This window comes from Cajanus cajan, chromosome 3 (assembly GCF_000230855.2).
Source record: "Cajanus cajan strain Asha chromosome 3, NIPB_CcT2T_4, whole genome shotgun sequence".
Lineage (NCBI taxonomy): Eukaryota > Viridiplantae > Streptophyta > Magnoliopsida > Fabales > Fabaceae > Cajanus > Cajanus cajan.
This window is the reverse complement of record NC_138519.1, coordinates 10,946,753-10,958,951: the sequence shown is the minus strand read 5'-3', so window position 1 is coordinate 10,958,951 and position 12,199 is coordinate 10,946,753. Positions and strand designations below refer to the sequence as shown.

Below are 12,199 nucleotides of genomic sequence, written 5' to 3'. Positions count from 1 at the left end.
ATATGATTAATTGTTAATGTAAAAAAAAATTATACTAATAATATATAAGTAATTAACTCATATAATAATTTTTATTTTTTTTTAAGGTAAACGGTTCCCTAGTCATACTATCTTCAATCAATTGAATCACCATATTTTGACCTTTTTGATAATATTCTTTCCAAGCTTGGATAAAAGTGGGAATTGTAGAAGAACCAGTCAACAAAAAAGGAGGTTCAGGTTTTGGCTGGGAAAAAGTATTTGATAGCATGTTGCTTAGTAAAGGACGTCAAACTGAAAACCCAAGAGCTTAGTGGCCCACTTTTATTGCTTAGGTTTATGGACTGCTTGGGAAAGAAAATTCAAATCAAGAAAATATGTTAAAACAAATCCCTAGAATTAATGATCTATTATCTAGTCTTCATACATAAATTAATAAAATAATTATTTTTGAAATTTATCGTTATATTGAAATTTTATTTATCTTAGATTATATATACAATATATATATATATGTATAATATATTATCTATATAAATGCAATATCAATAAATTTTGAATTAATATATATATATATATATATATTAAAATATAGTAAAATATGAATAATTTAATTATTTTTTTTATTGTTGTTCGATTTTAACAAAATTTGATATACATATTTATGGTAATATTAAAAAGTTGTATTTCTATGATTAGATCACATAATTTATTATTCAATTGAAAGTTATTGAACATGTAATAGTTAATAAAAGTTACATCAATATAATTTAATCCCTCTTCATTTATTGTAGTAATTTATTTAATACTTTACATTCTTTAAATAACATTTAATGAAATATTTATTATTTTATATATATTTTTCAAAATAAATTTTAATCATTACTACAAGATGCATATTTTACATCGGTTCTCTAAAGGCATCTACATCAATTTTAAAACTAATGTAAAATAGAGCGACGTAAAAAATATATATAATTTTATATCGGTTCTGAAGAACTGATGTATCGGTTCTCTAGACAACCAATGTAGATTGCATTTAAAAAAAAAAATTATACTTATTTTTGCACCAACAAAGCCACGACAGAGCCCCTTTATGAGTTTCTTTAGCCTCTCCTGCACTCTAATATAATCAGATTCAGATACACCATCCCCTAAAACTGCAAGTCCTTCATTCAGCAACGTCTTTAGAAGCTTTTTATTGTACATCTTCAACTCCTCCTGGCATCTAGAGGTGTTTTACCTCTTCGAGGCACCAACCGCTTGCGCTCCCCAGTTAGGCCACCCTCTGCAATATATCTGTTTCAATTAATAGCAATCAAACACGCACTTAGAATCCCTTAATAAACAACCCTGATGCTCATAGTAATTCAATCCATACCCATATCCCCAACCACAGCGTGTTGAACCACCGCGACCGCAACCCGAAAAGCTTCGGCAGAATCACAATCTCCGCCATGCCCTCAACCTGGTACGCGCTGCTGCTCAATTGGGCCTCGAAGAGCCCAATTGCCGACAATGCTGCACCGATTTTGATCCAGATTTTTAACCATTTTCCGGCGATGATCTCCGCCGCCTGCGCGTTGAACCCGATTTCCCACTCGCTCTGGTCGACGGAAACAGCTCCAGTGACGGCGAAGAGTGGAATCAAGTAAGAGACGCAGGTGAAAATCACGGCAATGAAAAGAGCCAAAGGAAAGGTTTTTTGTGGCCTATCAACTTCCCCAGCCAAAGTACTGACGTTGTCCCAGAAATTCAAGTTCCAGAAGAGCGTGTTGAAGTACAAGTTCTAGTCTTTCTTAACCCCCTTTTGACCTAGACTAAGCCATCTATAGGGTTTGATTTTGGGGATTGTGATGAGAGACATCAAGAGAAAAGGGGAGAGAGAAACCACAGCGATAACGACGAATGAAAATTATAATATATGTAATTTAAATAAGTAAAAAATTATATAATTATAATACTTGAGACTAAAAAGATATAATTGTCATAGTTAATAAATTAAAATTGTTTAGTTAAAATTTGAGGATCAAATTATAAAATTATGATACTTCAAAATTTAAAATTACTCAATTAAAATTGTAAAGATCAAAATTACATAATTATAATAGCATATGAATAAAAATGCATTTAAACCTTTTATTAAAATAACACTTTTCAATGTAACACGTCCACTGTAGTAATTCCAGTACGTTACTTATTGCTTGTTCACTGTGTACCATGGGTTCATCATAATATCTAGGGGTGAACATTAAACCGACACCCGAACCGAACCCGAAAAATCTGAAAAAAAATATTGTTTTTGGGTGGGTTCGGGCGGGTCTTATGAGTAAATCGGGTTAAAATTTTAATTTTATACGGGTTATATTGGGCGGGTTCGGTTTTGAATTTTTAAACCCGCTAAAAATCGAACCCAACCGAAAATGAGATAAGTTTAATTTTTTATTACTTTTGTATAACTAAATAACAATGGTCCAAATTTAAAAGTCTTTATTTCAAGTATAATATAGCCATCAATTTGTAACTTATTTTTTTTCCTTTTTCTCATAACTTAGATATTTATTTTGTCTTCTCCTTCCTCATTAAACTTCTCAACACACTAGTCTATTTTTAGAGTTATCTTTTTGCTTCTTTCTTTGTCTTTCTTTTCCATCTTCTTATCTCCATTTTGAGTACATTTTGTGTGACTGTGATTTCTTATGGTTTTGTAATCTAACTTTATATTTCTTTTCCATGTAACAACTATGAATTTTGTTATCTTTTATTTTTGCTTCTTTAGTTTATAAATGTTTCAACTACGAATCTATTTACACCATCTATTGTCACCTTCATTCTATTTTTATACACTATTTTAAAAATATTTTTTTATCGTTTTAAGCTACATCTTCGTTAAGATAAATTGGTCTACAAAAAAATTCAAACCCGATTATACCCACCTGCTTAAATCCGAATCCGTTTCAACCCGAACCGCCTCAAATCGAAAGCTCAGTCGGTCGGATATGGGTCACATTTTTTCAAAGCCGATTTACAACGGGTTAGACATTTTTCACCCGAACCCGACCAAACCCACCCGTTGCTCACCCCTAATAATATCTCACACACAAACACACATATATACATTCACACACTCATATATATATATATATATATATATATATTGAACTGAAATATTTTGTACCTCTTTATATGTTTAAAGCTGTTTAAAAATTATTTATTGAATCAATTAATATTCTACATAGTCTTCAAACATCAAATTCTTAAGTTTGAGTCTTAAATTTGTAAGAATAGTTAATTTTAGATATTATTTTTTATTATTTAAAAATTTAAGGGTAAGACAATCTAAAAATTATATATACAAAAATAGATAATCACTTATATATATATATATATATATATATATATATATATATATATATATGACACCGTTGCTAATATAAGAACATGAAAATAATTTATAACAAACTTTAAATTAAAATAAATGGTTTAGATTAAAAAGTTACAAATAAAATTATCATTTATTGTCATCATCTTTATTTCTCTCATTACTATTATTATAACCATCATCAACATTTATGTAAACACAATTATTGTCTTTATAACCCCCACTACTATTGTAATTACTAACACCACCATTAGTTCTTTCACCATAGCCACTGCCACCACCGCTTTTAATGATGGTAACAGTGGTGATTGCACTAGTTGTGGTGGTGAGATGACAACTATGTGATGGAGGTGACAATAGTAGCAACAATTGAAATAACATTAAAAAAATAATAATTATTATTATAATAATAAATTATGACAATGACAATATGTGATAACTTTGTTTATAATCTTTTAATACAAGACATTTATTTTAATCTAATAGTCGTTAATAGTTATCATATTAGTTCCCATATATATATATGGGAAATGCTAATATACTCCTACCTATTTTTTAGTGGGAGTATGTTAGCAACCTACACCAAAATTTTAAGACAAAAAAATCACTTGTTTATTTTAATTTATTTAATTCGTACAAAAGATATTATAGTAATTTAATTTAATTTTAAATAAAACTAAAATATTTCTCTTTCTTATTAATTTCATTCTCCAATTCATTTATTTATTTTATTAATTAATTTTTATTTTTTCAGAGAGGGGGGAGACATCATGAGAGATAATAGAGAAATGAGTTAAAGAAGGAATTTAATAGGAGAGAGATAAATAAGTTAGAGAAAGAATTTAATAAGGAAGAGAAATGAATTGGAGAGAAGAAATTTAATAAGAGAGAGAAATGACTTAGAGAATGAAGTTAATAAGAGAGAGGAAATATTTTATTTTTATTTAAATTAAATCAAATTACCATAATATCCTTTATACAAATTAAACAAATAAAAAGAAATGAGTGGTTTTTTGTCCTAAAATTTTGGTGTAAGTTGCTAACATACTTTCCCTAAAAAATAGGTGGGAGTATATTAGCATTTTCCTATATATATATATATATATATATATATATATATATATATATATATATATATATATATATATATATATATATATATATATATAACCCTAAACATTCTGTTAGAATAGAATGGAAAAAAGGTTTTTAAAAATTGTTTTTATTTGGTTTAATTTTTATGAGGGGAAATGAGGGTAGCAAAATCTTTCATACCTAATTTTAACTTCCTAATTTTAATATAATATTTTAAAAAAATATTTATATTATTAAATTTAAAATTATAAAATACAAAAATAAATTAAAATTTAAAATTCTTTTACCAAATAAAGAAAAATTACCTTTTATTTGCGAATTTGGATCCTCTCCTGCAATCCTCTCTCTCTAGTCTCTCTCCAGTAATAATAATAATCATTGGATATATCTAATGGTTCAAATTCAATCTTATAAAAATTATTTAAAAAATTACATTAATTACAATATTACCAAATTAATCAAAATTATTTCAATATTATTTAAGAAATTATATTAATTTTGTAATAATATTTTTGGTCATGCAATAATCAAAATTATTTAAGAAATATATACAATTATATTAATAATAGTTCATATTTTAAAATAAATGTCAACTATTATCAATATAATTATATATATTTCTTAAATAATTTTATTATTACACAACCAAAAATATTATTATAAAATTAATGTAAATTTTTAAATAATATTATAATAATTTTGATTAATTTTTTAATATAATTAATGTAATTTCTTAAATAATTTTTATAAGATTAAATTTAAACTATTAAATAAATATATCTAATAATAGTTATTATTGTTACCGGGAGGAGAGAATACAAATCCTTTATTTGCTGTCATATTCTGAACGGGACAAAACTTTTAAGTCTTCTCCTCCCATTCTTTCCATTAAAATCTCTCACAGACAGACCCTAACACAAGGGGATAATATTTGAGTAAAGTTTGTCAAACAAACACTCACAAGCCATGCTTATTTTCTTCTTTGTTTTTCTCGGGTCCATAAGCTTAGGCTTGGGGTTTCTCCTTCTCTTCAACGAGCTACAGCAACAACAACAACAACGTTATCATAACCATGCACCTCCTTCACACCCCATCATTGGATGCCTCATTTCCTTTTACCAAAACCGCCACCGTCTCCTCGATTGGTACACCCACCACTTGGCCCAATCGCCTACGCAAACCATCGTCGTGCACCGCCTCGGCGCGCGCCGCACGGTGGTGACGGCGAACCCCCACAACGTGGAGTACATCCTGAAGACCAACTTCGCCAACTTCCCCAAAGGCAAACCCTTCACCGAAATCCTCGGCGACCTTCTCGGCTGCGGCATATTCAACGTCGACGGCGAGTTGTGGCACGCGCAGCGCAAGTTAGCCAGCCACGAGTTCACCACGCGCTCCCTCAGAGACTTCATCGTCAAAACCCTCAACGAAGAGGTTCACAATAGGCTTCTCCCACTCTTGGATTGGGCCGCACGTGGGAGCCACGTGATCGACCTTCAAGACGTGCTGCGGAGACTCACCTTTGATACGGTCTGCAAGGTGTCCTTAGGGCACGACCCGTGCTGTTTGGATTTGTCGAAGCCCTTGCCGCCACTCTTGACGGCGTTCGACACGGCTTCGGAGGTGAGCGCGGCGCGTGGGGCCGCGCCGGTGTTTGTGGTGTGGAAGATGAAGAGGATGTTTGACATGGGGTCGGAGAAGTCGATGAAGGAAGCGGTGAAGCTGGTGCACGATGTTGGAATATAAATTGATTTTGTATGTTGGGCTTAAAAGATAAAAGCCCAATATTAGCAAAGGCCTAAATAGAATTCTAGAAAATCCTATCTAAAAGATTCTAAAATGATGTACAAAATATCTATAAATGTTTATCCATAAGATGTTTCTAGATAAGTTTAGAAAAGTTTAGAATTGTAGGAATGTTTTAGAAAGTTCTAGAGAATGAATTATAGCCCTTAGATAAATCTTGTGGAGGCAAGATCCTAACCATTGGTTAAGGAGGTGCCACTAGTATAAATAGGGGATGGTTGTATCATTTGGAAGTAAGCAAAAAAGTTTAGAAGCATTCAATACAACAAGTCTTTCTTTCTCTCAAAATCTTCCAACCTCTCCCAATCTTAAACACTTCCTTCTAGCCTTTAAAGTTTCTTCCCAACAAAGTGGTATCAAGAGCCATAAGATCTTCAGAGAAATGGCAAATACTAGAGTTCCTTTTCAAGTCCCGATGCTCACCAAGAGCAACTATGACAATTGGAGCTTAAGGATGGTAGCTCTCCTTGGTGCACATGATGTCTGGGAGGTGGTCGAGAAGGGCCACACCAAACCAGAGAATGTAGAGAGTCTTTCTCAAGCTCAAAAGGATAGCTTGAGAGACTCAAGGAAGAGAGACAGGAAAGCTCTCTGTCTAATCTATCAAGGATTAGATGAAGATACCTTTGAGAAGATTTCCGGAGTCAAGACAGCCAAGGAAGCATGGGAGAAGCTCAAGATCTCTTACAAGGGAGCAGATCAAGTAAAAAAGGTACGTCTTCAAACTTTGAGAGGAGAGTTTGAAGCTTTACATATGAAGGAAGGTGAACTAGTCTCCGATTACTTTTCGAGAGTTTTAACAGTTACTAATAACCTAAAAAGAAATGGTGAGAAGTTAGATGATGTAAGAATTATGGAGAAAATTCTTAGATCATTGGATCCAAAGTTCGAACATATTGTCACCATTACCGAAGAAACAAAAGACTTGGAGGCCATGTCAATAGAGCAACTTCTTGGTTCGTTGCAAGCTTATGAAGAAAAGAAAAAAAAAAGGAAGAGATCGTGGAGCAAGTCTTCAAGGCACATGTTGATTCAAGAAAAGAAGAAAATGCACACAACCAATCAAGGCGAAGTTATAGTCAAGAACAAGGACGAGGGCGTGCATATGGACATGGACAAGGACGAAGGCCTAACAATAATAACCAGAGAGGAGAAAGCTCTAACAGAGGTCGTGGGAGAGGAAATCCGAATTCAAGGTATGACAAGTCACGAATCAAGTGTTACAATTGTAATAAGTTTGGACATTATGCTTCTGAATGTAGAGCCCCTAACAAAAATAAAGTCGAAGAGAAAGCCAATTATGCTGAAGAAAGGTGTCAAGAAGATGGTACCTTGCTATTGGCTTACAAGGGCCAAGATAAAGGTGAGGATAATCAGTGGTACCTTGACAGTGGAGCAAGTAACCATATGTGTGGGAAAAGAAGCATGTTCGTAGAGCTTGACGAATCAATAAAGGGAAACATGGCTTTTGGAGATGAATCAAAGGTGGCGGTGGAAGGAAAAGGTAATGTCCTCATCCGACTAAAGAATGAAGAACATCAATTTATTTCCAACGTATATTATGTGCCAAGCATGAAGAGCAACATCTTGAGCTTAGGACAACTCTTAGAGAAAGGTTATGATATTCAACTTAAGAATAATAACCTTTCTATAAGAGATAACACAAGTAGATTCATTACAAAGGTGCCAATGACGAGAAATAGAATGTTCGTGCTCAACATTCAAAGTGATGGCCCACAATGTCTCAAGATGTGCTACAAAGACCAATCGTGGCTTTGGCATCTTCGATTTGGCCATCTTAATTTTAAAGGATTAGAGTTGCTCTCCAAGAAGGCAATGGTGAGAGGGCTGCCTTGTATTACTCACCCCAACCAAGTCTGTGAAGGATGTCTACTTGGAAAACAATTTCGATTGAGTTTTCCAAAGGAGTGAGACTCAAGAGCTCAAAAGCCATTAGAACTCATACACACAGATGTGTGCGGACCAATCAAGCCAAGATCACTTGGTAAGAGTAATTATTTCCTTCTCTTCATTGATGATTTTTCAAGAAAAACATGGGTATATTTCTTAAAAGAAAAATCAGAAGTATTCGAGAACTTCAAGAAGTTTAAAGCCCATGTTGAGAAGGAAAGTGGTCTTCTGATCAAAGCTTTGAGATCCAATCGTGGAGGAGAGTTCACATCAAAAGAGTTTCAGAAGTATTGTGAAGACAATGGAATTAGACGACAATTGACAGTGCCAAGATCGCCTCAACAAAACGGAGTGGCTGAAAGGAAGAATAGAACAATCTTGGAGATGGCAAGAAGCATGCTTAAAAGTAAAAAACTTCCAAAGGAGTTTTGGGCTGAAGCTGTTGCATGTACAGTCTATCTAACCAACCGCTCTCCAACAAGAAGCGTTAGTGGAAAAACACCACAAGAAGCATGGAGCGGTAGAAAACCAGGTATTTCTCATCTTAGAGTCTTTGGAAGCATAGCTCATGTGCATGTGCCAGATGAGAAATGAAGTAAACTTGATGACAAAAGTGAAAAATACATCTTCATTGGTTACGACGCCAACTCCAAAGGGTACAAACTCTACAATCCTGATTCAAGGAAAACAATCATCAGTCGGAATGTAGTGTTTGATGAAGAAGGAGAATGGGATTGGTCGACAAATTGTGAGGATCATACCTTCTTCCCGTGCGTTGAAGAAGATGATGTGGAACAACAACAAAAACCGCAAGAGACACCTACTACTCCACCCACTTCACCAAATACAACCCTTCAAGATTATGAAAGCTCAAGTGAAAGAATGCCACGTTTTCGAAGTCTCCAAGAAATATATGAGGCAACCGAAAATCTAGACAATGTTACCTTATTCTGTCTATTTGCAGACTGTGAGACCATGAACTTCCAAGAAGCAATTGGAAAGAAGAGTTGGAGAAATGCAATGGATGAAGAGATCGAGGCAATAAAAAAGAATGATACTTGGGAGCTAGTCTCGCTTCCAAAAGAACACACAGCAATTAGTGTCAAGTGGGTCTAAAAAGCAAAGAAGGACTCCAAAGGAGAAGTTCAGAGATACAAAGCAAGATTGGTAGCAAAGGGCTACATTCAAAGGGCTGGCATCGACTATGATGAGGAATTTGCTCCTGTTGCTCGACTAGAAACTGTTAGACTTATTATATCATTAGAAGCTCAGAATAATTGGAAGATACATCAAATGGATGTCAAATCTGCCTTCTTAAATGGAGTTCTTGAAGAAGAAGTCTACATTGAGCAACCACAAGGATATGAAGTTAAAGGAGAAGAAGATAAAGTCTTGAGATTAAAGAAAACTCTTTATGGATTGAAACAAGCTCCGAGAGCTTGGAATGTTTGGATTGACAAGTACTTCAAAGAAGCGAATTTCATCAAGTGTCATGCACTCTATATCAAAGCTCAAGGTAAAGATATTTTGATTGTATGCTTGTATGTCGATGACTTGATCTTTACAGGGAACAATCCAAGCATGTTTGAGGAATTCAAGAAGGATATGACCAAGGAGTTTGAAATGACCGACATGGGGCTTATGGCATATTATCTCGGAATTGAAGTAAAGCAAGGAAACGAAGGAATTTTTATTACTCAAGAAAGCTATGCTAAAGACCTCCTCAAGAAGTTCAAGTTGGATGATGCTAATCTAGTTGGCACTCCTATGGAATGCGGCATCAAGTTGAGTAAGGATGAAGAGGGAGAAAAGGTGGATCCAACCCTCTATAAAAGTCTTGTTGGAAGTTTGCGCTATTTAACTTGTACAAGACCAGACATTCTCTATGTCGTTGGAGTCGTGAGTCGGTACATGGAAGCTCCAACAACTACTCACCTCAAGACTGCGAAGAGGATTCTTCGATATATCAAAGGTACAACAAGCTTTGGCCTATACTACTCAAATTCTAACGATTACAAGCTTGTTGGATATAATGATAGCGATTGGAGTGGAGATATGGATGACCGAAAGAGCACAAGTGGATTTGTGTTCTACATGGGAGACACAGCCTTTACTTGGATGTCCAAGAAGCAGCCTATTGTCACTTTGTCTACATGTGAAGCAGAGTATGTAGCTGCAACTTCATGCGTTCGCCATGCTATTTGGCTACGCAACCTATTGAAGGAGTTAAGTGGAGCCAACAAAGATTTACGTGGACAACAAGTCGGCAATAGCATTAGCAAAAAACCCAGTCTTCCATGATCAAAGTAAGCACAACCACACCCGTTACCATTACATTAGAGAATGCATCAGCAACAAGGATGTGCAAATGGAATATGTGAAGACGCATGATCAGGTAGCAGATATCTTCACCAAACCGCTGAAGAAAGAAGTCTTTATGAAGTTGAGAAGTTTGCTTGGAGTACAAAATCAAGTTTAAGAGGGGGTGTTGGAATATAAATTGATTTTGTATGTTGGGCTTAAAAGATAAAAGCCCAATATTAGCAAAGGCCCAAATAGAATTCTAGAAAATCCTATCTAAAAGATTCTAGAATGATGTACAAAATATCTATAGATGTTTATCCATAAGATGTTTCTAGATAAGTTTAGAAAAGTTTAGAATTGTAGGAATGTTTTAGAAAGTTCTAGAAAATGAATTATAGCCCTTAGATGAATGTTGTGGTGGCAAGATCCTAACCATTTGGAAGTAAGCAAAAAAGTTTAGAAACATTCAATACAACAAGCCTTTCTTTCTCTCAAAATCTTCCAACCTCTCTCAATCTTAAACACTTCCTTCTAGCCTTTAAAGTTTCTTCCCAACACACGAGTCGGTGACGGAGATTATAGTAACAAAGAAGAAGGATATAAAGAAGGGGAAAAAAAGCATGGATTTGCTTGTTCGGTTGTTGGAGGCGGGGCAATCGGAAACGTTGGTAAGAGACATGGTTATAAGCATGATAATGGCGGGGAGGAACACGACTTCGGCGGCGATGACGTGGCTGTTTTGGTTGCTATCGAAGCAGCGAGAGGAAGAGGAGGTGATAGTGAAAGAGGTGAGTGAGAAGGGTTTGCGTTTGGACTACGAGTGGTTGAAAGAGATGAGGTTTCTGAAGGCGTGTTTGTGCGAGTCCATGAGGCTGTACCCTCCGGTTGCGTGGGACTCGAAGCATGCGATTGGTGCTGACGTGTTACCCGATGGGACTCGCGTGGGGAAAGGGGATAGGGTTACTTATTTTCCGTATGGGATGGGGAGAATGGAAGCTCTGTGGGGGAAGGACTGTTTGGAGTTTAAACCCCAACGGTGGTTCCATGAAGATAATGTTGATAATGGAATTGTGAAGAGTGTGAGTCCTTACAAGTTTGCGGTGTTTCTGGCGGGTCCTAGAGTGTGTCTTGGGAAGGAAATGGCTTTCATTCAGATGGAGTATGTGGTGGCTTCTGTTCTTAAGTCCTTTGTTATTTCGCCGGTTTCTGATGAGCGCCCGCGTTTTGTTCCTCTACTGGCGGCTCATATGGCTGGGGGTTTCAAAGTCAGGGTATACAACAGATCAACTGGAGCTGAGACTGAGAAATGAGAGTGAAACCGTGTGCTGGCTTCTTGGGTTTAGTTGTTGGAAATTGTGGTGTTCATTAATGTGTTAATGTGTATGCTTAGACCAAAATCATGTTATAGTTAATGTATTTTTATATTTCTTGATGTGAGTTACTTTTATGCATTTGATAAAAATATATAAATTAAAATATGACATGAAAGAAGAATTTGTTAGAGATAAATATCATGTGAAATTCTTAGAAATTTATGAAATAAATTATATTGAAAAAGAAAATATATTTATATTGTATCTATTTATGGTTGACGAAAATTGGTCATAACTTTTTATATTAGATATTTTGTACTAATATTATGATTACGAAAAAAAAATTATTATGTGAAAGTATAGGGTGACATGTTTTATGTCCATTAGGCTTAATATATTTTATAAATAT

The 12,199-nt window shown here is 34.6% G+C and overlaps 3 protein-coding genes across 3 annotated transcripts; 2 read left to right on the top strand and 1 right to left on the bottom strand.

Moving 5' to 3' along the window:
• Positions 1-941: 941 nt before the first annotated feature.
• On the bottom strand, positions 942-2,209 carry LOC109814575 (putative polyamine transporter At3g13620). The gene is given in 3 exon segments (XM_020379034.3): positions 942-1,278; positions 1,361-1,949; positions 2,199-2,209. Coding segments are annotated over 3 exon segments (660 nt in total). The 3' UTR covers positions 942-1,218.
• A 2,594-nt stretch (positions 2,210-4,803) lies between these two features.
• LOC109814578 (cytochrome P450 94B3) lies at positions 4,804-11,904 on the top strand. Its single transcript, XM_020379036.3, has 2 exons — positions 4,804-6,190; positions 11,041-11,904. Exons 1-2 carry the CDS (start codon positions 5,423-5,425, stop codon positions 11,785-11,787), a joined length of 1,515 nt encoding a protein of 504 aa, XP_020234625.1. The 5' UTR covers positions 4,804-5,422; the 3' UTR covers positions 11,788-11,904.
• On the top strand, positions 6,209-8,445 carry LOC145955533 (uncharacterized). Its single transcript, XM_083070375.1, has one exon. The coding sequence runs from the start codon at positions 6,477-6,479 to the stop codon at positions 7,695-7,697; it is 1,221 nt and encodes a 406-aa protein (XP_082926501.1). The 5' UTR covers positions 6,209-6,476; the 3' UTR covers positions 7,698-8,445.
• Positions 11,905-12,199: the final 295 nt, after the last annotated feature.

What these genes read in the sequence shown, in the direction of transcription:
- LOC109814578 (XM_020379036.3), top strand. Translation starts at nt 5,423, where the DNA reads ATGCTTATTTTCTTCTTTGTTTTTCTCGGGTCCATAAGCTTAGGCTTG. An exon ending in CGGTGAAGCTGGTGCACGAT is followed by an intron (nt 6,191 to 11,040) that starts GTTGGAATATAA and finishes CCAACACACGAG; the next exon opens with TCGGTGACGGAGATTATAGT.
- LOC145955533 (XM_083070375.1), top strand. Translation starts at nt 6,477, where the DNA reads ATGGTTGTATCATTTGGAAGTAAGCAAAAAAGTTTAGAAGCATTCAAT.